At 34.7% G+C, this 27,145-nt stretch overlaps 1 protein-coding gene across 1 annotated transcript in view; it reads right to left on the bottom strand.

Moving 5' to 3' along the window:
- DIAPH3 (diaphanous related formin 3) overlaps positions 1 to 27,145 on the bottom strand; it is a 211,428-nt gene that overhangs the window by 113,618 nt on the left and 70,665 nt on the right. Inside the window, exons 18-19 of the mRNA XM_030453061.1 lie at positions 3,973 to 4,068; positions 2,982 to 3,076 (exon numbers count right to left, since the gene is read on the bottom strand). Of these exons, the coding sequence (XP_030308921.1) occupies positions 2,982 to 3,076; positions 3,973 to 4,068 (191 nt within the window). The remainder of the gene's footprint in view (positions 1 to 2,981; positions 3,077 to 3,972; positions 4,069 to 27,145) is intronic.

Here is a 27,145-nt window from a genome sequence, read left to right as displayed (position 1 = left end):
AGAATATTATAACATCTAATGTACCTTCTATAAATACATAAAATATACAAATTTTTGCACTTAAATGATATATAGAAAAAAACTAATATATAGGACATGCCATCCTGTATAACAGTATGCCTTGGTATACATCATAGAGAATGGTGTGATCATTATCACTTTTATTGTACTACACTGACTTTCACTCAATCACAGCAGCTGCTACCATCATTGACCTCTTGTAGGACTTTACTCCTAACCTCACATTTGGTTCTTCAACTTCTCTTATCCTTGTTTCCTCCAAAAGCAAACATGAAAAGACTCAAACATTGTCAAAAATACTTTAGATTAAATTCTGATATCAAGAACCATATATAGATGTTACGGCATACACCAATTTTCAATATACTTTACTGTGAATACAAATTAAAAGTCACAATATTATCAGCATAGAGTCAAAAATTACCTCCTCCTATTGTTAGCCATGCCTTTTTCATAGAGAATAAAGTACAGATAACCTGTGTTTGCTGTTTTAATTATTTAAAAAGTAGGTATTCTTTATACTAAGGTATATACCATAAAAAATGGAAATAATAGAAGAAACTAAAAAGAAAGAAGAAAACAATTCTCAAGAAAAGTAATTTTTCTATTTAGACTATTGTAATTGATGGAATACTTATCCTACGTTCACACGGAAGTATACCAATCATTAACTACTTTTAATAGTTTGATGATATTTTTACCCAGACCCTAGATGCAAAAAAATGTTATGCTTTATTTAAATAAGACATACAGAAATTGTCAAGATGCCAGTTTTTCATCACTTTTGATATATAATATTTATTCAGTGTGTACAGGTTACTTCGTGGCATTTTCAAGAACCTAATTTTGTTAGCATTTTAAATTTTCACCACTGAAAGACAGTGTCAAGGTCAAATACCATGGGGAGAGTATGGATTATCTGAGACAGTTCAAGCTGAACAGAACAACATAACATAGTCAATCTCTCAGCTTTTCATGCTATTTTAGAGAATTTTGGCTAATATTCCAAATAGAATAAAAGACCCACTTCATGCATCTTTTTTAAGCATGAAGAAAACCCTGAAAAAGAAAAGTGATGTAAGCACAGACTGCAATCAACAAACAGCTTAAGAAGTGTAAACTTCTCTGTTCACCTAATAATCTTAAAGTGCTTCAGTGCCCATGCTAACTGCTTCACTGAATGAAATTAAGAGAATTATATAATGATTATACATACTGTCACTGGCAATGACAGCTCATGTTTGTTCCTTCCTGTATTTCTTAAGAGAAACATCTCATTCTTCAAATCAGTAGGCAAGCTCCTTTCAAAGGAAAATGAAGTCCAAATAGCTCAACAGAGTCTGAGGAACTTGGAAAACCAAGTGACAAGAAATGAGGACCAAACTTCATTTGGGAAGAAAAGGAGCATTGTGAACCTTGTACAGGTGTCTCAGGTAGGACCTTATCTGGACATTTCAATATGGTGGAAATTTATTTTGCAAGCAAAGCACAAAGATAAATTTCCCTTGTTGTGACCTTTGAATATAAATTGCTGTGTGTTGCACTATAAGACATACATATGAATCTCAGATATCTTAATGTTACAACTCATTTTATAACTCTATTACCTGTGCTATTTCTTCAACTAATCAACATTCCTGCAAAAAACCATACATTTCTAAAAATCTAACTTTATCTTCCTTGGATGTTTCAGTAGGCACCATGTCCTAAACACACTTTCACATATGTTGTAGATACACTACTAGTAGAATGGTAATAATAATAATAATAATAATAATAATAATAATGATTTGATAATAATGATAATAATAATGATTTGAAATTTATGAGACATAACAGCAAAAATCTGAAGTTTATCACAGTATGTACTTCTGTACAGAAGACAAACAATGTTGATCTAAAGATGTACCTTCTCAAATGTAGGGATGCCCATCAAGATGACTGGGGAACAATGCACACAATAAGCAAAGAGGGGTTGAGAGAACTGGGTTTGTGGAACAGTAAGAAAACAGGCCTCAGGTAAAGTTAATGTGACCTAGGTTCCTCTCCAATTGGAAAATACAGAGAAGATGTAATTAGGTTCCTCTTGGAGGTGTACAGTGGAAGGCCAGGGTCACAAGTTGAAATAATTAAAATTTCAGCTAGATAAATGAGAAAATTTTCTTCAACATGAGGGCAGTTCAATACTAGGATAGGTGTCAAGAAAGGCTTCGGAGTCTCCAGCTTCAGAGATAGTAAAAATTTAATAGGAAAAGGCCCTGAGCTGACCTGCCTTTAAGCAGGGGCTTGGATCAAGTGACCTCCAAGTTTCCTTCAGAAATAATTTTTTTACATTGTTCCCTAATATATTATTTTTTTAAGTGATTTTGTGAAATTCTTTGACATATCAACCCTAATCATACTGATTTTGTGCTTGGAATAAAGTAATATGGAAAGGGAAAACGCAATCCAAATAAACTCCAGCAAAGAAAAGTTGTCACTGTGGATGCCCTAAAGCAAGATCCTGGATTGCATCAGCTCTAACAGGATAGGGGGGAAAAATAAAAATATCCCAACAAGAAACACCAAGAAAAAAAATTCAAAAAAACTTCAAACATTTCCCATCCAGGTTTTGACCAGAATAACAGATTCTTGCATGTAAGACAGAGGTAGAAGCAAAAGAAAAAATTAGCAACTAGAGAAGAAAGAGAATATCATATGCTGTTTGAATATATACCAAAGAAAAACCTCAGTTTAGGTGTGAAAATATGAATATAGAAAATAAATTTTATAAATTCAGCTGCTTTCTTAAAAAATTGCTTACAAATATAAAGAACCCTACATATTACAGTAAAAAAAAAAGATTCTTGCAGTCATTTGTTAACCAAATCTTTATGTTTAAAAGGGTTTATAGCTATAGGTTTCTAGTTAATGAGAAGCTTGCCCTGAAATATTAGGCATTAAAGCAGCATTTTCCTTACCTGAACCATGGACTCTGACAGCTGTGTTTCATCTACTTCTAATATCATTGTTTTAATTTCCTCATAAGGCACTCGGAAAGAACCAAGGAAAATTGCTAAAATAAAGATTCAATACATAATGAAGAAAACAAAACAATAATTTTTCTACTTACAAAACACCCATTAAAAAGGCTATGGCATCTACTGGTAAGCAAACACTGTGGAAAGTACTATACAAAAAATAAAATTTTAAATGTTTTTTCATTTACTGTTCCCCTACAATTCCAGCCTTCTCCACCCATTTGCTATGCACAACATGAAGCATCCCAAAAGATATGTCAGTGATAAGTGTGTTCTGCAGAATAATCATTGCCATTATAGTATTCTGTGCTGAGGTGACAATTACACTTTTTTCTTCCAGGGTCTTGTCAGAACATTCTTCAAAAAGGAACACGAGAAATCAAAACCATATAAACAGTTAAAAACCAAAATGCTATTACAAAAATTGTTCTGTCATTAACCATAATCCAGCCATTTCCTAATTCATCTCTGCCACCGTGTAGGAACTTATTCTTTACAGAGCTCCTCTCTGCCAAAACTTCATCAACTCTATTTGCATATTATTGTATAATATTAAGTATTGCCTTCTTTCAATAAAGTAGAGGGAGATGAACAGACACTTGCAGATGTTACTGCCTTTTTTTCTGGGGCGGGGCAGGCAGTACTACTGGATGCATGTGTTCAAAGTCTAGATAGATAGTTAGATATATAGCTGTATCCTTGTACTTCAATCTATAGAGGAGACTAACTTGTCTTAAATATGTGATAAGCTTTAACTGTTTTTCATGTGTTCTAGCTGTATCAATCAACAGGTTTGAGGGTTAACACCAATTACTGCACATATTCTCAAACACTTAAACCAAAAAGTGGTTACAAGGCAGTCAGACAAGAAAGACATTTTTATGGACCATTTATGCAACATTGCACTGCCATAAAACCAGAATCTACTTACACAGATTCTGTGCAATCTTTGGGTCCAAAACTTTTAATTCTCTGATTCGTTTCTTAATGGATTTCTTTTCTTCCAAATCCACATCTTCTTTTTTTACTGCCAAAGTAAACACAAAGATACTCACTGTTAACTCTTAATATTTAGAGAAAACATTAATGAATTCAGAGAATATATTTGCTATCAAGTGTAGTAATTTTTCAAATAACATATTACAGAACATACAGACCAAGACATACAAAGGGTTTGCATTTATTGATTGTGTTCTCAAAATTTTTGCTCTTCAGCCAAATTTGTCAGCATGTTAGCCTTCTAGAACACAGTGTTTTTTTAAATATATATATATATATATATATATATATATATGAACCACACTTGCCTATCCCACTTTGGCCTTATCAGCCATCAGCGCACTTGCAGCAAGCATGGGGAGAGCCCTTCTTAAATCTTTGTTCACAAAGCCAAGCCATAATAGGAATTAAATAAGCATACTCATTTTAATTATAAAAATCATAAGAGGTCATGCAAGTCACACTTAAAATACAATGCAACATATTTCAGTCATCCTGGCCAGGTAAACATTCTGAATTGGATTTTAACAACAGTAAATCTTAAAAAAGATATGTCTTCAACATCTCAACATTGATTAATCAAGAACTAACCCAAAATTTAAATATTCTTGTTACTGCTTTTGCCTAAATATATACACCAAAATTATCAAAGACCACTGGCTCATTAAAAAATTAACATGAGCTTAGAACATAAATGAGTATAAATCTATTTTCCTTATCTCCTCCAGAAAGATGGTTTTTTTACATATATGATGTACTCATCTTATTATAAAAAACCACCAAGACAGTGATTTCATAAATGTACAATAACATTGATGGAATTTTTCCCTTAATCTTTCTTTTCAGAAAATAATTCATACAAATAGTATCTCCCAAATGCATTATGTAAGCTGAATTTATTTCTTATTATTCACACATTGTCATAAGAATTTCAAGCAAAATAACAGCATAGCCTCGATAATGTATTAGTAGGAACCATTCCAATTATTATGCAAACAAAAAAGGCCAAGAGCACACAAATCCAATCTAGTTGTCCTTTTGTTTCTTTTTGAGTGTGGCACATTGGCCACTGTCCCCATACCAGTAAACCTGCTCCAGTTTTAATTTCCAACCTTAAAGTCTCTCTCTCTTATTACCCTTTTATGTTCTCTTGGGAGGGTGGAGGTGGGAGAGGAGAGGGTAACAGAGCAATCCTGTTCTCTGGTTTTTGGTCTACCAAGACCACTAAAACAAGACAAATATGAATCATCTTGAGGATTTCACGAAGTAGAAATAACTTCTGTAAATTTTAAGAGAGATCTTTGAACACTACTGTTAGACTGAACAGGCCCTGAGAAACCTGATCTAGTTGAAAACATCTTAGATCACTGCGGACAGGGAGTGTGGAGTAGATGACCTTTAAATGTCTATCCCAACCCAAACTATTCTGTGATTCTAAAAAAATGTTTTTCTAAGCACAATAAATTTTGCCTAAGTTTGAGACACAGACAAAATGAATCTCATGAGGTCTTTGAGCTTTATTGTTTAGGATACTACTGAAGAGGTAACAACCTAAAAATTCACAGAGAGATTGAAGGAACTGAGTTCTAGTCCCTTCCAAGCTGTTGCAGACATGAATTTGAATCATCTCCCAATTCACTTTTAGTACTCTACAATATAAGCAGCACATCCTCTCGAAAACATGATGCAGTGCAGAAAAGAACCTGGTGTTCTGAAAAATTAAATTACTGAGCCATGACTTAAAGCAGTCCTTGAAAAAAGGACCAGGGTCCCAAAAATTGGGCTACAAAGCTACAATCCTCTTTTGTCTTGCTTCGCCAGCTACAGTCCTACTTTTTTGTCTGGCTTCCCACCTTCCCACTTAACCTTGGATTTCTTGTAGAACACATTTAACATAAAGGTTAGTATTAGCCTGTCTGAGGAAAAACTACACTATCTGCTTACTATGCATGTGAAAGCAGTGCTCTTACTGATGTAAGAGTTCAGTACCTCATATTGAAAGAAACAGAATTTGAACAGATATTTGATCTAATGGATAAAAAAGAGGTTACTGATAAAATTTGAATTTTTTCTGGTTATGCTTTAAGAAGAGTCTCTACTGAACCCAGGAGGGCAACTAAGGAGCTACTGATCTCAGGATGATAAAACTGTTTTCTCCTGCAGTTACTTAAACAAACTGTCAATTTTTTATCAGCTACATGCTCAAAACAGCAATTCTTAAAAAATAATTTTAAATTGACTGACTTATCAATGCTAGAATTGCAAATTGCACAAGAAGACCTAAAATTCTCTGTAGTCTCCATGCTATTTCCACACTCATCTGAATCATAACAAAAAACAGTAATGCTTTACAGCAACCCTGGAATTTTGCAAATCATCATTTTAGAGGAAACAAAATCATTTCCTTAATAGTCATAATAAAAAAGTGAATTATATTGATTTATTAATTTACTTATACTTGCCCTGACAGCCTTGAAATAGATACTAATAGATACTGAAACAGAAGAAATACAAATATACTTTCTTTTTCCAGCATTATAAAGCAGCATTTATGCTGCTGTAATATATCTATTACTAGTCTTGTAATAGATATAATACACAGATACAAAAACATACAAAAAATTCAGCAAACATGCATTCTTTTAACTCCTAACTTCCAAGACAAGAAACAAGCCTGCAAATAAACTGGCTAATTGTCTCTGGAATTTACACCCAGCAGAGGATTACAGAAAATGTTACAGCAATACTTAAGGCCCTACATCCCTAAAGAAAACTGTAGAAGCATAGAACATATTTACTCTAGGAACTGCTGGGTCTGTATGCAGATTTATACAATTATGCAACAAACTAAATTACTGCAAACTTACGTGGTATTTCTTCAGGAGAATTCAAGTCACATCCTTATGTAGTTGGCAGCAATAAGAAGCAGAGGATACATATTACTTGTCTTCCCTATTGGAAATATTGCACTTTCCAATGAAAACTGATACCTCCTACCAGCTCTAAAATTTTTTACCCCATTTACTTACTAGCTTATATAGGAGAAAAAAGAATTAATTAAAAATAAAATAAAATGAAAAAATAAAAATTAAAAAAGAGACAAAACCATCACCTATTTCCAACAAAAAAAGGGGAAAAGCCTATTAGAAGGGGAAAAAATAACAGGAAGATCCAAACATGTGAAGTAATTATCTAGACTAAGAAGAAATCAAAGAAAATAAACAATTAGAATCTTATTTTGGGAGGATACTGGAGCAGGAAGGACATATACAGAGGACAGAAAATGGGAAACATCTCCTTACACTGGTAAATGGGAAAACAGCCCAGTGAGAATGGGTAGCTGCTATAGAAAGGAGGTGACGCAAGGGAAATACATGTAAGACATTGTCATCATAATGACAGAAGAATCAGAACAGGGTATTTCAAAAAGTACAGACAGCTCTTAGGCCTTCAGAAGTTGAACCACCATATTAAACAACTAACTTCTTCAAAATCATATGTTTATTTCAGGTATAATATAATTAAAAAGGAATGTTACATATCATGAACAAAACATCCTTTAAGTTCTGTCTGTATGCTACATCTATGGCCCCAAGTATCGGAACTGGTTAATTTTTAGTGAGCAGTACTTCATCTGATGCTTCAACTGCTCAGACTGGGAAACAAAGTGCTAGAACGCTTTCAAAGACATAGAATTAATAGGATTATAGAGTCAACAGGCTGACCAGGAAGGTGGTAGAACCACAACCCCAGGAAATATTTTAAAAAACATGTAAGATGAGGTACTTCAGGACATGATCCAATGGGTGATACAGATATCAATACATACATCTTTTATTCAGGGGGCAGGGGAGAAGGTTGACAATTGGATGCAGTGATCTTAGAGGTATTTTCCAACAGTGACTATTTTGTGATTAAGACCTTCAATATCATCAAGTCCAATCGTAATTCAACTACCACAACCACTAAACCATGTTCTGAAGCAGCACATCTAAATGCTTCTTGAACACCTCCAGGGATGACAACTTCACCACCTTCCCGGGCAGCCCATTCCAATGCCTCACCACTGTTTCAGTAAACAAGTTTGTCCTAATATCCAACCAAAACCTCCTCTGGCACAACTCACACCCTTCACAGTTCTTCTTATCCCACAATCCCATATCCTTACTAGCATGACTTCAAATTTAACAGATACAGTTGCAAGTATACAGCTAGACAAATAACTCAAAGGAGTTTTAGCTATTGGAAAAATTGCTTTTACTGTCTCCTTCAAACATACGTCCATATACAAATTCAACTACCACATACAACCTTCACCTGTGGCAATGATCTGACTGAAATCACAGTCCTGAAAGGAGTAGTGATAGCATTGTTTTACAAATATAACATCACAACTGGTACAGTACAGAAGAGCATTTAATAAAATTGTGAATTGAATTCTACATAGCTACGCCACAGATCTCTGAAACAATAACATTCTTGGTAGATCCCACTCAAATAATCTGTACATTCATGAATTGCTATCAAGTCTCTTTTTTTTGCCAAAGGTCATGATATAATCCACTACCTACAACTTTTGTGTAAGAAAAGTAGTATCTGTGCACTACAGAAAAGGAATTTTCTAAAATATATCATCTTACTGAATAAAACCAAAACACCCCTGAAGTACAGGCTTCAAAAGGAACAAGTAAATTGGCACATTCATTTTCAAAAGTCTGTATTCCTAGTTCAGATGAAACTTGAAAATTGTATTGCATAAAAATCTAGACAACATTCAATTGAGTTATTTTGTCAGTAAGTAACAAAGCATACAGAAAATTACACAAGACCTTGCACCTTTCCTACTCTCAGCTAAGGCAACTGTCCTCTATCTTGCACTGTCTTCACTGAACAAAAAAAGAACAAGCCTGGGGTCACAGGCTCAAAGGATGTAACTATACTGAGTCTCATTATAAAAGCAGATGCCCGCCTCATCTGTTTAGAAGTCTAACTCTTAGAATTAAATGATAGCTTATGCCCAATATAATAGGATACATTACTAAAAGAACGGCATTCATTATCTTCAAAAAGTTTTGTGGCACCAAAAGAATAGATCTTTAATGAAAGATGAAGTTGCAGCTAAATAACAAATGCTACACAAGTTCTGAGCTATTCAAAGCAAAGACAGAACAATTTGCTACAAATCACAGAATGACTGAGGTTGGAAAGGATCTCTGGAGATGATCAGGTTCAACAACTATCGCTTAAACAGGACCACCTAGAACAAGGTGCCCAGTACTATGTTCAGGAAACTTTTTAACATTTCCAGGGATGGAGGGACAGTCCACAACCTCTGTGGGCAATCTGCGTTACCTTTCAGTCACCATCACAAGGTGTCACATGATATCCAGAAGGAACCTCTGGTCTTGCCACTGGGTACCACTGAAAAGTGCTTGGTTCCATCCTCTTTGCACTCCCCCTTCATGTGTTTATACACATTGAGAAAATCTCCTCTAAGTCTTCTCTTTTCTATGTTCAACACTCACAGCTTTATAACCTCATTGGAGCGACGCTCCTGTCCCTTCATCGTCTTCGTGACCCTTTGCTGAGCTTTCCCCAGTAGTCCATGTCTCTTACTGGGGAGCCCAGGACTGGACACAGTACTACTTCAGGTGTGTCCTCACCAGTATTGAAATCAAAGTGCTGACAAGGATTTATGGCTTTTGAAGATCTGAACTGTTTCAACCGCTCCACAACTGTCCCACAACGATATGCAACAAAAAGACTGGTCTCCAAAAAAGGAAACTGATGAGGCTGTTTCCCAGACTGTGACACTACATGGGTGAGTTGCAGGGTTAATAGAACAGTTACTTGTGAGAATCTGCTTCAAAATAGCAAAATAATTATTAACTAGATTGAAAGCATTCTGCAATATCATTGGAGAAACCTATCTGCTTATTTTATTAAATTAAATTAAATTAAAACCAAGAATACTGGGCACAGCCTACAGTAGAACACTTGAAGGCTGAGAAGCCAAGAAGCTGATAATTGTTCTCCAATTGGAGCAACCAACTTGAAGTTTGGATCAACACATTTATTAACCTGTTCATCACTTATAGTAACCTAATGGGGTATAGACTGTATTTCAAGTACTATGAGAAAGCTTTCATATGCCATTTTACATATGCATATATCTAAAACTTGAAAAATCATGATGAAGCTATTAATTACAGTAGCAATATAAATAACGTTTCACAGTTTTACCTGTCAGCTTTGAAGCTGACAATATTTCCATTACTTTAGATCAAGCTGGAACTGCAAACTTATAGATAGCACGGGCACTTGCTACCCTTTTTTGTGTCTACTGCAACAGATAGGTGGAAAATAACAATGCAAAGGTGCTCATGTATTGCAACTTTCTCTCCATCCAGGCCTCTGTCCTTTTTTTAAAATTTCTATTCATCAGTAACTCATAAGTTTGGAATGGTAGTTGCTGCATTGGTGAGTATTTCTCAAGATTTTACATTTGTTTTCTGAACAGTTTCTAAGAGATTGTCACTTCTTACTTCACCCAAATATGTGTTCAGTCATCCACATAGGCACTCTTATTCCTATACTGACAAGGCTGCTGTTAAATTCGTTCAATTCACACATACATCATGATAAATGATTCAAAATAAAGGATTTTGCCACAAATAATTTCTCAAGGGTACAAAAGAACTAGAATTATTGATAACAGCAAAGGTGTAAATGTAATCAGGCATTTTATTTCTGACAGGCTATTGCAAAGTAATTCAGAAGACTATGTCTACATAATCTGCTATTAAACACATCCAATGACTGACTTTATAGATATTTTCACATAAAGCTTCTCTATGAACTAGCCTGTTTAAAAAATATTTTAATTTACCACAAAATACCAATGCTATTAAACTTGTATAATTGTAATCTGCATGAGAAAACAACTGAAGCATACATAATAAGTACAAGAGTTAGAGAATCACTCATGGCATGGCTTCGCAAACAAAGATTTAAGAAAGGCTCTACCCACGCTTGATGCAAGGAAGATGCCCACTGACCATGGGCAGCCAACCTGGTGGGGGTGGAGATGTGCTGTGGTTAGGTCACCTTTTCTAGGCCCCTCTCCGTGTGGAGCAAGCAGTGCTCTCCTTGGAAAAGGCTGCTTGGTCACTCAGGATGCTGCCAAACAAGACTGTCATCTCCTGGGTCAGTCTCGAGCAGCCAAACTCCTGAGCTGCCTGCATGCAGGGTTGGGTCTGGGGCTTTCAGTGCTCCTTTCACCTCCCATTTGGTCCCTCCCCTGTCGCTGCAGGGATTTACAGGTGTGGGTTCAGCCTTCGAGCCCGTGCTGTGGCTTCTTTAGGTGAGGCTCAGTGTGCACAGAACTGGCCACACCCTTTACTCCTAAGGTTCATCTGCTGTGGCCTAGCAAGCTTGGACAGTGACAGAGAAGTCCCCAAGAAATAGGTTTCGTTATAGTATCCTTCTCTTAGATGGATGGCCTTACAGCCATAAACGAGCTCCATCTACCCAGGTTTGGAGTTAGAGTTGTCCTTCTCCTAGGAGGTTGCCTGAAGGCTACTGAGCCCATCCTGCCCACGGACACACTTTTGTCTGACCCTTCAGTTGTGACCTGTCTGGCATGGGAGACCCTACAGGAGGTATATGCCACTGCCAGCATAGCTCACAACCTCACAGGGACATGCAAGTTCCTCCCCCACAACAAGGGTGCCCATGGAGGGATTGGAGAGTAATTTTAAGTGTAATATACTGATACTTTCCTATAGCTCTTTCATTTTTAAAAAAATAGATTGGAACATCTTTTCAAATAGTTAAATAATCTACTACTTTTTTATATTACTTAATTCAGTCCTGAGTTTCCTGTACATACATTACATTACATGCATAAAAATAAGTACGTCAGAATAGAATCTTCACAGTTGCCAGCACATTAATCCTGGCCACTGGAATACTCTACAATCATGGCATGAATTGGTAGACCAAGATAAAAAAAAACCACCAAACAGGTAATTAAGATGCTCATATAAAGTTCTGTTTTGCAGAAAGAGAGCAATAACAAGCATAACTCATCCAATCAAGTAAGAGTAACTAATACAAGTGATAAACCAAATGGACTTGGTTTTGTGCTTCCACTCTTCTCCTCCTCACTTATAAGCACAACAGTTTACAGACAAAGAACACCAGTTTTGCAAAATTAGCCAAGTTGCTAAACTAAGTCACTAAGTTTTTTACAGTGGCAATACCAATCTAATTTTCTTTTGAAAACCTATTATCATAGCAATTAATAGTTTCTAAAACATGTTAGATCATTCATAAACATAAGACATTAAACTCTTATGGCTTTTAGGAGCAGGTGATAAAATTCCAAAGGAAAAAAAAAACCAACTCTGAAATCTTATTTCTGAAAAAGCAGCTAAAATACTCTCAGAAATATAGCTTATAGAAATCAGAAGGATCTTTTTCTTAGTTACAAGCTGAACACTGGCTTGGCTCCACACCAGAACTGCAAGTTTTATCCAAGACTGATTCAGCTCCTAGGAAGATTTAAAGCCTCACTAATTTTCCTGGAGGCAAAAAGCAAAAAAGGAGGGTTGAGATGAGCTTTCTGCTGCAATGGAGTTTGCTGCATAGAGAAAAGCAAAACACAGTGATGTTCCCAGCGGTAAAGTTATGTAGAGTCTAGTTCCAGTAGATATGTAATTCCTTGGGTTTCAGACCTCCTCATTTTAAGGTATATTCCTATCATCTAGACTTAGCTGCCTGGGTTTACAAGGCATTACAATAGCATACAAACTATTAAAAGCAGAAAAGCAAGACCCAAGTGCAGTTGCACCAGAAGTGAGCTTAAGGGACTCAAGAAGCACCATGATGTCACTTATTATCAGAAATGCAATGACAGCTGTTCAATTCTCCTTTTATTGGACCAGTATCTGAAAGAGTACGAACCACACAAGTCTTGGACAAGCAACAGCTTTGGGTCAGATTAAGTAGGAGAAGGCAACAGAATGAGCAAGAGTCAGTTAAAAAAGCAGTTTTAATCATTAACTACAATGGTGCCTCCACAAAACTCCTCATAGGAAAATCTATACCCTGTTGGATCAAAATGCAGTGCTTCCCAATGCAGTGCTTCCTCCAAAGAACAGATTGGAGGTGACTTCACTGCTGGGAAGAAATAATTCTAAGCGTCAGCACTTCGAAGTAAGCAAGAGCTTGTTACTCACACTTTTTCTTTTATTTACTTTTTTTTTTTTCCCTCCCTGTGGAAGACAGATAAGAAGCAGGAAATCATACTTTTGTATTGCACTTTTTGTACTATATTGTTATTTTTTTTTACACTGTGGGTGGTGAAGCACTTGAACAGCTTGCCTAGAGAAGCAGTAGTTGTCCCATCCTTGGAACAGTTCAAGGTCAGGTTGGACAGGGCTCTGAGCAACCTGATCTAGTTGAAAATGTCCCTGATCACTGCAGGAGAGAGTTGTACTAGGTGGCCTTTAAAAGTCCCTTCCAAATCTTAGTATTTAGACATAGCAGAGCACTGCTGGTAGAAGATTGGAGTCAATTTCTCCCCTCAAACACTCATCTTTTCTCTTGGCTGCATATTCTTACTATTCCTGACAAGCCAGCACAATAAGAAGGCTGCTTAAAAAACTTCCACTAAAATAGCAGAAAAATCATCAAGTGAGAACCAAAAAACAGCGGGTAATTTTTAACCAAAGCAGTAAGCTTTATCAGCTTGTGGAGTAATCTAACAAGGACCAGAATGGGGCAAACTAGGAGCAAGGCAGAAGACATCAGTCAGGACTCTTCCCTTCAGCATCAATTAACTGACAGATCTGCTCAGCTGGTCACAGGGCACCATCCTGTGATGCCAGCTGAGCAGAAGCTGGCCTTGCATCTGAAAGAGGCTGTTCCACTTTTTCCTGACACTTTGTACTGACCAACAGACTTTCATTTCTATAGTGATTGCCTGAAGCTAGTTTTCAGTCCTGCCAGTTTCCTGCCCCACTTCACTCCACAGCCATGTAAACACTTGTCAAACAAAAAAGAGAATTAGACTCCCTCCATCTAGCAGCACCAGACTCACCTGTCACTAAGATATGGCACAAAACAAATTCACAAAATTGGCTACCACATTAGATTAAAACAAAAGTTAAATATTTTCAATTAAACATTTATTTTCATTTAGAAGTTGCTTCTCTCAGACCCATACACTAACATCTTAATAAAGTAAATGTTTTTTATAACTGATTTAATTTTTGTTATTGTAAGATAGCAATTACCATCTACATCTGGGTTGAGGAAATACTTCAGAAAAAAAATTATTCTATTAAAATCTCATTTTCTTCCTTTAAACTATGGTTTCAAGTTCACTTCACAAATTCATCAATGTGGTATAGTCTCACCAGCACTCAGCTCTCAAAATAGATGAACCATATTTCAAGGTACTCACAAAAAAAGACAATTTATACCAATTATTATGTAAAAATAATTTCATCGTGGAACACATGTTGCTTTTGTAAATACTTCTGCTGAACACAGATTTTTCAATGGGTACTTTATGTGTTCTGATGTTATTTTTACTTCTTGTATTAACCTCTGACCTCAACTTAAAACAATTCAAGATCTTTCCAGCACAGAAACATTGGATCAGGCTTTCAATCTAATTCATCAAGTGACTGCACAAAAAAGGACATGGCAGCAAAAGAGATGAGGAGGGGGGAGGAAATTTAAGGGCAGGAATGGATGATCTGACATAAGAGGGACAAAAATATTACTGAGCTATCACTGTAAACCTCATTGCACTGTCAGTGCCTCACACACCAAAAGGAGCAGGCAGTACTAAAAGCTGACAAAGAGCTGATCATTAATTTGTAGGAAGAAACAACAGTAGATGGTGTCACTGATGAAATATTTAGACACGGTTATAATTTAGCAATGATTCAAAATTTATTAATCAAAAGATTGAATTTTAGTAGCACTTAATCATTAACCAATTTAAAGATTAACAAGTGATTCAGTAGAATATGTTATGATTTAAAAAGGTAACTTAATTACAGATTTGAGAATGACAAGATATAAACTAACTTACTACAAGGTATCCTGAACTACACTGTATTTACAAACACATAGACAAAACAGAAATATTTAGGCCCAGTAAAATACAGACACCAGCTCTAGAGAATACAAATATCTATATTTCAACACAAAGCTAGGTAGAGTGGGAGATAGAAGAGGCTAGCCTACAGCTAAAATTTATCAGGTTCATGTGTGACCTAAGGAGACCACACCAAATACAGAATGGACCAAGAAGGTGGGGGGAGGTTGCACAGCCACACATTGGACTCCAAACTGAAAGAGGGGAGAAAACCAAACTGAAATTACTAGGGAGGAGCTGGCATATCCTGAATGAAGCTGAATGAGGAAGTCATGAGCAGAGAGGAATTTCAGGTTGCACAGGTATCAGGTGGAGTAGAATGGTTTGGGTTGGAAGGGACCTTAAAGATCCCCTAGTTCCAACCCCCTCTGCACTGGCAGGGACACCTTCCACTAGATCAGGTTGCTCAGAGAGCCACCCAACTTTGCCCTGATCATTTCCAGGGATGAGGCAACCACAGCCACCCTGGGCAACCTTTTCCATGCCGCCATTAAAGAATTTCTTTCTTGTATCTAATCTGAATTTACCCTCTACAGCTTGAAACAGTTTCTTCTTGTTCTATCACTACCTGTCCTTGCAAAAGCTCCATCTGGAAGACATCCCCCTATCATCCCTCTAGCATGTCAGCCACACCACACAGGGTTGGTGTCATCGGCAAACTTGCTAAGAATCCACCTCAATCCCATCATCCATGTTGCTAACCAAGTACCAATCCCAGTACTGTCTCTGAAGTACCTCAAAGCACCTGAAGTATGCCGGAGATCTGGATGGGTAACTTCTGCCTACTTAAGACATCAGAAACCAGTACACCCACAGGCAGTGTAGCATCTCTCACTCTCCAATATGCATTATGCTGAAAGTAGAAGTGGACTTTTGATTCAAGTGCTTGGGTTTGAACCTTCAGAGCAAGACTGTTCACTCATTCTTTCAACCTCTGGAAGCTGGGAAATGTGGAAGGTAAGCTATTTCTCATTCTGCATTTTGCAGCCCAACCTCTTTCTCACATGCTACTGTTGAACCTGCTGCTTATGTGGTGTGTGGGGACTGAGGAAAGAAGATGAAGGAAAGCAAGTCTATCCCTTACTTGTAAATTTTTGCAAAAGTAATACTGACTATAGCGTCATATAATAATAAGTATAATAATAAATAATAATATAATATATAATAATAATAAATAATAATAATAATAAAAAAGGAACTTTCAGCCCAAAGAGGTCCCTGCTATATGAAATAACAACATATACATTTTTCATATTTTTGTTAAGTTTGCATTCAAAATACTGAGCTCTTTCTCTTAAAGACGCATCCACAAGATTTCTGTGTGAACCTCTCTGACCTAGCTGATTGTATCCTATCTGCAGTTTAAATTTATTCATGAGTAGTTTATATCTGTTTCTCTTGGCTTAAGCAGTTCTTTTCCCTTCCCAGTGCTCTGTTACAAGAATAAGAAAACATCTTAGCACTACAACATGATCTTTGCTTTCTCTTAATTAAAGATATCAAATCCATTTAATCTCTTTACCTGATGACACCAGCATCTTCTATGCATCTGTGATTTAATCTGTCTTGAGTCTGGGACAGTAGAACTGAAAGTCACAGTACAAAGCGTGACTTGTAAATATATTAACAATCTTTTCCTACAGGAAACACTTCTGTGAAATCCAGGATCAAGTCTACTCTTCTTCCCTTACTTTTTCCTTTTTTTTTGTTAACAACTGATATATATGTATATTAGTTGTTTCTTCTATTAAGTCTATTTCTTCCTGGACTGCAAACCCCCTACTTCCCACCAACATCAGACACAGAGCCTTTAGAATAACTAGTATTCTGTTAAATACCAGTTAGGCAAATAGGGTGGGCATTTAGTACATGAACAAAGAATTGAACACATTGTAATTTCTGTGTTATATGCCAAAAGTTCTGCTCAAATACAAACAAGTGAGATACAGATGAAGATTGGTATAAAAAAGTCCTATGGTTCTGATGTTCCAGATCATATATATATATGTTGTATAAATTTGCTGAGATTAACTGAAACGCACTTAATTAGAACAAGTTCTTCTAGAATTGATGGAATTAAAGTAACAGTAAAATCTGCCAATCACGCTTAAGTATTTGGCTTTGTTCCCAAATTTAAGTTGCTTCTACTAGTCATCCAGCTTAACTGTAACATCCTATCATTAGGATGTAATATCCATCATTAAGGTTATTTAATAAATAATTATTCCCATAACTTATCCTTCAGAAGCACTACTAATAGCCTCACAGTCCAGTGCATCTTTTTTTAGTATTCCACACCTCCTCTTAGATTTATCTGTTATAAAGGCACCACCTAATCCCACTTTTCATTAATACTAGCACAGTGCCAATCCTACTGCAGTCCAGAGGTTAAATCTAACACTTTTAATTTGCTTAGAAAATTATCATCATCTTCTCAGTAGAAATTAATTTTTTTCAACTGTCTGGCATACTTTGCTTTCACATTGTTGAATCTGATACACAAATACCCTTGAAAAAATTTAAAAATCTACTTCTGTGTCTTTGATTATAATTTTGTAGGGAAAGTGTTCAGTATTTCTCCATATAATTGCTACTGCGCTAACAAATCTACAACACAATTTCCTGTGTGGCTTCAGAAATTAACTTGCAGAAAAGGTATTAACCCTTATTTCACTAGTAAGAAGAATCACAGAATCACCCAGAATCATCCGGGTTGGAAAGAACCTCTGGGATCATTAAGTCCAACCCTTAATCCAAATTATAAAACCCCTTCAGTATAAAAGCCACTAAATGATGCATAATTCCCTTGCAATCATCACTAAAAATTATATACGCTGTTCCTAATGAATGCAATGATATGCACTTATATATTTAAATAAAATCAAAAACAATAATGCTCCATAGTACAAGTTGAATTCAAGGTCCTTATGTGCACAAGCAACTCGAATAGTAGGCTGAAATAAAGTATGGCTTCAGCCAAGATTTTTCATTGCTAAATCAAGAGCTGTCAATCAGCACATTTGTTTGTGTCATCTCATTAGAGTACATTGCCTCAATCTCAACAGTCATAGTAAAGAATGCGAGGAGCATAACTGTATCTACTTAACCTTCATCAACCAGCATTCATGCACCCTCATTAATTTTTTTCATCTCACTTTCAAGCATGACATGGCTCATACCAGAACAATAACTTGCTGATAATTGTTCGAGACAATAGCTGGACAGGAACAGTGCAGAGGTGAACTTTCTTATAGATCAGAGAGTGCCTCAGTGAATTACAATTAGTTTAAAAAGTCATCTGTCCTGTTCAGCAGCTTTGAAAAGAAGACATTTCATTAGCAACTAAAGAAATCCGAACATATTTCAGACTTTAATGACCCAATTACATTGTATTTTCTAAGACAGGAATTTCTCCAGATCACATGACAAATATTGAAATGTGAGCTCACAGCTCAGTAGAAGATGCAATATTTATGAAGTTGTCATGTGATACAAGCTGAAGCTTAGCTTGCATTCACTATTATCTAATTTAAATGCGAATAAAATAACAAAAATTAATCTATACAATTCCCAAATTCTTAAAAAACATTCTTACAAAAATCTCAGAGAGTAACTGTACTGTACTCCATCAAAAGAAAATCAGTGTCATATTTAAGAATATAACAAAAAAATTCATATCAAGTATACAATGCTACAACAAACAAACAACAAAACAAAACAAAACAAAACAAAGCAGCTGTATATAGAGCTACTTAGTTGCATTCCATAACAAGCTGAAGGAAGCTCTTGGTTTTCTTAATATTGCTCTTCCTCTGAGGTAAGGAAAAAAGCTAACCCCCAATCAGTTTTCCCCAAAACTCCTAATATTTTTTGCTGCAATTTAAAAAGGAAGTATCCGTGGAAAAGCCAACACATATATGCCCTTATGTGACAAAATTCTATAGCCACCTACTCTGGATTATGGCTACTATAATGTATTGATAGTTAAAAAAAAATAAATTAAGAAATAAAAAGCAGTAAGGAAAACAAGAAAATATATACACACAAAAAAACCCCACACTCCTGAACAAGATTATTTAGAAAAAAATGTTTAAACATCTTTCAGGTGTCTATCAGTGTTAACAAACTGTTATGTGCTGATAGTGTTTCCTGCTTCTTCTTCAAGAATCACTTTTGTGCTGCATTATCTCTTGGTTTTCCTGCCCTGAAAGTCAACTGTATAAAAGTCAGAGGACAATTTTACCTACATTCATCTCAAGTTTCTGAGGAAGCTGTTGAAACGAAAGTGTTCCATTTCAGAAAAAAATCTCCATATCTATAGAAACATTATTTTAAAAAAATTATTCATAGTTAGAAAGCTGCCTTCACAATACAAAAAAAGGTACATTTTCTATTAGTATTAAGTGACAAATACCTGCAGAAATTACTAGCTCTTCTAAGATTTTTTTTACTGTAATAAAAAAAAAATAAGTTTGGTGATGAAAAAAGAGCTATAAAAAGGAAAGCGGATTTTCAATAGCAAGTCTGTCTTTAACTGCATTTTTCTGAAGGTTCATTAGGAACCTATATACTGCCCAAATTCTTCACTTTGAAATAAATTAACATATGGGGCTACAGCAATAGCTGGTGGCATGAATTTATATAGGAAGTAATTATCTAAGGAAAAAACAATTTAAAATAACCCAAAATATTTAAATTAAGATTTCCCATTGCCATAGGAAAGAGTATACATAATACAGTATGGGATATATAGCAATCTGTCTATTCCAAACAGAATGAAAAAAAAAAAAAAAAAAAAAAAAAAGAGAGAGAGAGAGAAAGCACAAGAGATAGTTTTCTTTTCTGCAAACAGCAGAAGCAAGTAAGTATTCTGCAAGAGGCAAGATTGAAAGAATTCAGGTACAGTTTGAAATAAGTTGCTTATCAGTGAATTTTCATTGTATATCATAGAGAAACATAATTATTTCTAAAATATGACCTATATTTTATCTGAAGGTTAACAAAACCTTAATCTACAAAATATTATTGAATAATTTTATTCTGACAACTACCATGACAAAAGCTTTTTCCAAGAAAAACTGATAGTTTGGGTTAAAATTACATTGCTTCATTAGAAAGTATAAAGGTAGTGTTTCTATAATTTGTATATTAAAAACGTAACATTCTGTATATTTAAAACACAAGCTAACTATATTAGAAAATATATTTTTTAAAGCTGCTACTATTACACAGACCTAGGCAAAAAAATAAAGATAAAGCTGCATAGCCACTACTTTCAACATATACTAAACATTAGATTTTTAACCAAATATTTGAAGCAAGTCTGAAATCACAGTTCTAAATAGCAACACAGAGAGGAAAAAAAAGATTCTTTGATTCATAGTCTTTAAAAACATAGCATACATCTGCATAACAAAAAAAGAGGTGGTGAGGTTTACAGAAAAGGACAAATTGCTAAGTCATTCAATAAGACATTAAGTTTAAGAGTTTAAAATGAGTAAAGTTTAGAATAATTTTTAAATATACAAAGGTCATAGTAATATAAGATATAATACAGGACAAAAACAGATCCAAGAAACGCACTGACCTCTGGTTGCTATGGTGAAGACAGGAGAAAGCCGAAAGTCAAAATGGCATAAATAGTTTAAAAAAAGGTATTTGGAAATAGAACAGTATGATGTGAGATAATAATGCAATGTGACAGATAGAACTGATTTCACATAATATATGTGAAATTAATTATAGTAAACACAACAAAAGAAATATTCATTGAAAACTTACTGACAAATCTATAGTGCAGAGCCAGACATTTATGTGACTATTACTATTTCTGTTCAAAAATTATAGTGGAAGCCACAATTCCTGATCTTCATAAAGTTTTTTTTCAGGAGAGTAATCTTGTTGACCACAACAGAACCGCTTACATAAAATATAAAATTTATAAAATCGTATCACATTGATATGACAATCACTGATCAATAACTGGCATTTCATTTGCTTTGAATCCCTTGAGGTCCAAAGGATGACAAAAGTGCTCTACTGGGGTTGGTTTTGGATTTAATTTAAATTACCTCAGCCATTAAATGATAACACAGATTGAAACAAATGCTAAAACCCAGAAAATTTAGCATCTTACACTTAAGTAACTGAAGTATCAGATGTACATATTAGTTTCAGATCAAATAACAACAGTTGTAATTTTGATCTACTTACTCTTACAAGTATATATAAACCCATCATAGTAAGAGGTTGAGATTTAAAGAAGCTAGAATTAAGAAAACAGATAAACAATAGAAATTACAATTATAATAGTTCAAACTTAGTAACTGTGTAAGTACTGAGATTTATTCTATCACACAGAATGTGGTTTCATGAAGCTTAAACTTTGCTTCACGAAACTTTGCTCCTCCTCCTCAGTATAAACTATAAACAGCAATTAGAGAAAAAATGCAAACATGACTAAGGCAAATTTAAAAACAAAAGAGGTTTAGTTTGCTGTAACAATAGTATGTTCATGGATTACATACCTATTTCCCAAGAGAAAGCTATATTCCACCTTAAATAAACTGCTAGGAACTGTGGAAGCAGATGCCATACAAAAGAATCTGCAAAGGGAATGCACCAAGAGCACAGTTTTGTACCGTAAGCAGCTTATTTATTTAGCCTTGAACGTCCAAGTGTCTTTTCTTTCTGAGAACTAGATTATATTTGCATCAGTGTGGAGTTTTCTGAGAAAAATCTCCATGCAGGAACTTGATCTGGCATATGAAGTTTAATATATATTTGTAGCAATCACATTACAAGTGAACTCCCAATTGCATAAGGGAAAATTACATTTGATAAAAATCCTCCAAATAATTTCTGAGAAAATGTGGAAGAAAACAGAAGATTCACTTGCTGAAAGCAGCTTTAATATATCTTTCAAACCAGCTAGAAAACAACAAATAACAAATAACTTAATCTTTAAGTGTTATAGGCAAATTTTAATAAACACCAAATCTCCAGTTCACATTAAAGTACTTGTAGGATAAACAAGTTGTTATATAGTTCTATAATTAAAGCCAGTATCAATGAAGGTCACACAAAATCCCCATGCAGAGAGCTGACATATTTAATAAATAAATGTAGGTATTATCAACAGCATTAACTTGTTGATAAGTGAATATAAACAATGTAATACACATTTTGCAGGAAGAAGTTAATTAAGAATAAAGAACTGCCTTGCACAAGTCTGTAACTGTAACTATTCAATAAACTAGATTAATAGCTTTACATATTTTGCAAAGGGAATTTATTAAATATCATGAATACTAGACTAGGCTTTCAGTCATACACTGCATATCAAAAGTTACTTTCTGTCAACAGCTTGAGGACTCAGACAAAACACCATTTCTGAGATGTTGTTTAAATTGACAGAGTTGTTATAATTTTTTATTTTTATTTAATAGGAAGTTGCATTTTTCTCCCAAATTTCAGTACTCCCTTTTGAAATTACATTTTGCTGCCTCTATGATGAATCAGAATCTCCACTCTCATAAACAGCATAGCAACATTACACTGACACCAAAACCTGAACAGGATGCAGAGAGAAATTGCTATAGAAAATACAAAGGCGCTCAAGCTGACCTCAAACTACAGCATCTTGACATCAAAATAGGATCCAGCAGCCAAAACTAAAACAATTCCTAGAATTATTCATACACAATATCAAAAGCTAAAAGGGAACAACATGAAGTAATAAATGGAGAGTCTAAATTTACTGTATTTAGATGTAAAGGTCAAAGACTGATCACAATTCACAAGATGATCAGAAAAAAACCGAAAGAAATTCTTGGTCTCAGTGGATAACACAAAACATCTTCCTGATCTAGCAGTTCTTTATAGAGTTATATAAATAGCTACATATATTTATAAATAGTATATAGTTACATCACTATAACTTATAGAGGTTTATATTTAAGTATATTCAATAATTCTCTAGCAATTTCAAAACATTTTCTAGTTCAAAGAAATTATTAGCTTTAATAAATATTCAGGTAGTTACTGGGGGAGAGGAGCTGGGAGTATTACTTTGTTTTTAATTAAAAGTACATTACAGCCTTTAGCAAAAGATGTTAAGATATAGATTCACTCCAGAAGAAACTGTACTTTAAGACCAGGAAGAACAGGTCTGTGAATTAACAGATGGAATGAATTCCAGATTTGACATTGTAAACACTAAACACGTGCCACAACTTTTGAGCCTGGCATAATCACCAGTATTATGCTCTGAATTCAGTTTTGTGAATAAGTTCAGATTGAAGTCATCAGTTTTGCACATAAAGTATGCAAGAGTGTACTCAAAAAGTATGTCATATGTTGGTAGAAAATGAGAAGGTAATTCAGTCACCCAAACCCGATTTCCCACCTTGACCTCTTCAATCTCCCCGATGTGTTGAGTAATATTGACAAAAACATGAAAAATTAATCAAATCTTCTTAAAATTAGATGCCTGTTCATACAACTTAGGCTGGCTTAAGCTTGTAAACATCAGAAATTCATCATAAGGACTTGTAATTTTTTCTAGAAAATCTTGTAAATAATGTCAACTTCCTTCCAAAGTGTGTGTTTAAATGATGTTAGAAAAGTAACTTGAAAGCAATTAACTATTCCAGGGGGAAAGGAAAGGCAGATTGGCTAGGGGAGGATGGGGAGCAGTGAAGAGGGTGTTGCTTGTTTTCTTCTTGCTGGGGGCCTGGAAGTATTAAATAGCTCAGAAAACTTATGTTTTCTGATGACCCTTCTACAGGGCAAAAGATGTGACTGACACCTTACACTCACACTGGTACCATGTTCCTTCTTGTCTAGGAAGTTTCTACTTAACACACTGCAGTTTACATCAAATTGTAAGATCATTTTAGACCCATTTAAAGGTTGCCTAGTCCATTAGCAGTGGTTGAAATAGGATATTAGGAATACTTAATGAGGATTTAGAAGTTTCGGTGCATTGTGTGTCAAGCAAAAGATTACACTATTACAGGGTATACTGGCTAAGCATGTGAGTTACACCATTAAGAAGCCATGTGCTCATCATATTACAGACTAAACTGGTATTCTCAAGCTATAACTAGAGTGTAAGTGAAGGTAAATGGAGCATACCTTAATTTAGATAATATGATTTAATATACCCTGTAATAGGCCAATTATTCACGTCTTATTCAGAAGAGTGCCCATTTTAATTATTGATTTTGGGCAGGTCTAATACAGAAAAAAAACCTAAGAAAAAGTATTAAGAAAATCATGCAAATTGTGTCAATGACCACTTCTTTAATTTTATGACCTTACAGAATGTCTATTAAAGTTCTGCTCCTCTTGAAAAAATCTTTGAAAGAGAAGAAAACTAACAAAGCAAACCAGAAAGCAAGTACCATGTAGTAATAGTAGCCAAAAGTTCATTCATCAGAAAATCATTCAACTACAAACTATAATGTAAATTTTCTGTATTCATAATATACTCCGGAAGGTATACGTAGTCAAGGAATTTGCATCACATGCCTCTAGACAGCAGATTATTCAGGTACCAAACTGTTTTCTTTTCTTTGGGATGCAGGAAGTCTTGCATACAATACTCAGTAAATAAGAGTTATAGCTTCTTGTTGTTGAAGACTTACTAAATACCAGAAAATATGATAACTCAAAAGTTATCTATATAGAAAACAAGCTGTGAGAACTCCTCTGATTAATATTAATTTATTTATGAACATATCTGGATGCAACATAGAAAAATGGTTTTAGGTTGACATGGTTAATTACAAAAAAAGTCAACCATCTCTCAAAAAACCATAGAAAAATTTAGAAAGGGGAAAATAACTGCCCTTAGTGCTGCTTCTGATAGTAGTTCATCTTTCCAATTTTTTGAAAGATGCAAGAAGTTTAGATATTTTTTCTCCAATGAAAACAGTGTAAAATATCCATTATATACTAAAAGCAGTAAAACTTGATGACTGCAAATCTGATATCCTGCAATGACAGATCTAAGATATTGTTGCAAAAAGCACAGATTTTATTCCCAAAAAAAGCTTAGCTTAGCATTCATGTCATACATGCACAGGTTGATTCTGTGCTAATAGTGCTTGCTTCTTTCTGTACCTTTCTAGCACCAAAATGCTTTATAAAATGAATTAAATACCATCTTTGTGTGATTTTTCTAACTACTGTTTATTTTTACTTGTTTTATTCAGAAATGCAAAACCACCTGGTAAAAATATTTCCAGGAAAATTCTTTGTTTTCCATCTTTGCATCTTTAGAGCGTATTTCTCATGGCTGCTAACATCACAGGTATAAGCAACAGTTGGATCCAAAAGCAAGTTTTCTAAGAAAACTGAAAGTAAATTAAAGAACTAATAACAGTTAAAGTGCCATGGATACCTTAGGTACCTGTCTGTCTGCAGCCTTGCAAAATGAATACATTTATTCACCTTATGCAAAAGAGTTAAGGCACCACAAACACTACAAAAAAGGTATATGCTACTTATTTATATTCAATGGCATGAGATGTGTAGTGAAGTAAAATGTAAGTAGGGCTTTAATTCCCAGTCCTGAAATCTGTATTCCTAATCTGGAACAAAAACTATTTGTTTAGTTAACACGAACATAAATATTAAATTTTTTAAAAAGAAACCCTTTCCATACAAATATACAGGATGCACCCTAAACAAGCATAAATCTCCTTAACTTTCACCTCAGAACTAGAAAGGATAACTGGAGATTGCACCAGAATTGGCAGCAGAATTTTCCAAGACATTGGTGTTATGATCTTAGAACAATATTTTACAATTTGCACGTTAAAAGTTTGTTATCAATACCCCTAAAACCATGAAAATTGTGAAGTAATGTTAGTGGTTTACGTTGGTGTTTTCTAATCACAAAAGAACTTTTTCTATTAATTCACAGGCTAAATACTTAGTAATACATAAATATACTAAAAAAATTTTCATCCAATGTACTAGCTTACATAAAAAGCTAACAAAATTATATGATTTTCTAAAAATAAAAATATTCTGTTATAAGCTTTCCTTAGTATGAAAGACAAATATAAAAAACTGACAGAAACAGCAATCAGTGAGGAAACAGTTCTAGGTTACACACTTATTGCTAATTTCACTGAAAATACAAACTTAGAGGTAATGCAATTGACCTCACATTGATGAAGTGCAAAAAATCTTCCAGGTGAAAGTATGCTTTATGGATCTTCCAATTACAGACTACATTTCTTCAGCATTATTACAGAAGCACAACAGATGCTACTTCCAAAGTTTTTTCCTTGGAATTTTTTCTCAGCCTTCACCAAATCTGTAATGGACATGTAGAAATCCAGATCATTTACTGTACTATGACACACTCTTGTGGTACATGGAGGAACGAAGTGATCAGCCAATCGTAAATGGAGAAAGAGATTTAAACTGAGAAAGCATCCACTGCAAGCAAGATTTAAGACAGAGCATTTCAAAATATTTTATTAAATAGCAAATGGGAAAGAACTAGCATTCATTCTCACTAAGAGGCTCATCTCTCACGCACTATTTGACAAAGACTAAATGATGCTGATGATGGAATTGAGATTTCTCATCTTTTCGGCTACAGAACAGAAATACTACACCATACTATAAAACTGAGTGTAACTTCACTGCAAATTACCTTCTTGTGTTAAAAATGGGTATGTACTTGCGTATTTTAAAGACATAGAAGAAAATCCAGCACATCTACCAAAGCTGGCACAGACAAATACTGTGTATATAGTTAAGGTTAATGATTAAGACTTTCTAATTAGCATTCATTTAAAATTGTGTCCAGAAAACTTCTCATTCCTTCAGCATTTCAGGCAAAAAAAATTCCTAACATTAAAGCTTCTTGAAATCCTGCTCTTCAAAGTCTATGCTAAAACTCTGG

The sequence above is a fragment of the Calypte anna genome, chromosome 1 (assembly GCF_003957555.1).
Source record: "Calypte anna isolate BGI_N300 chromosome 1, bCalAnn1_v1.p, whole genome shotgun sequence".
Taxonomy (NCBI): domain Eukaryota; kingdom Metazoa; phylum Chordata; class Aves; order Apodiformes; family Trochilidae; genus Calypte; species Calypte anna.
Note: the sequence above shows the minus strand (reverse complement) of the source record. Positions and strands in the feature narration are given on the sequence as shown.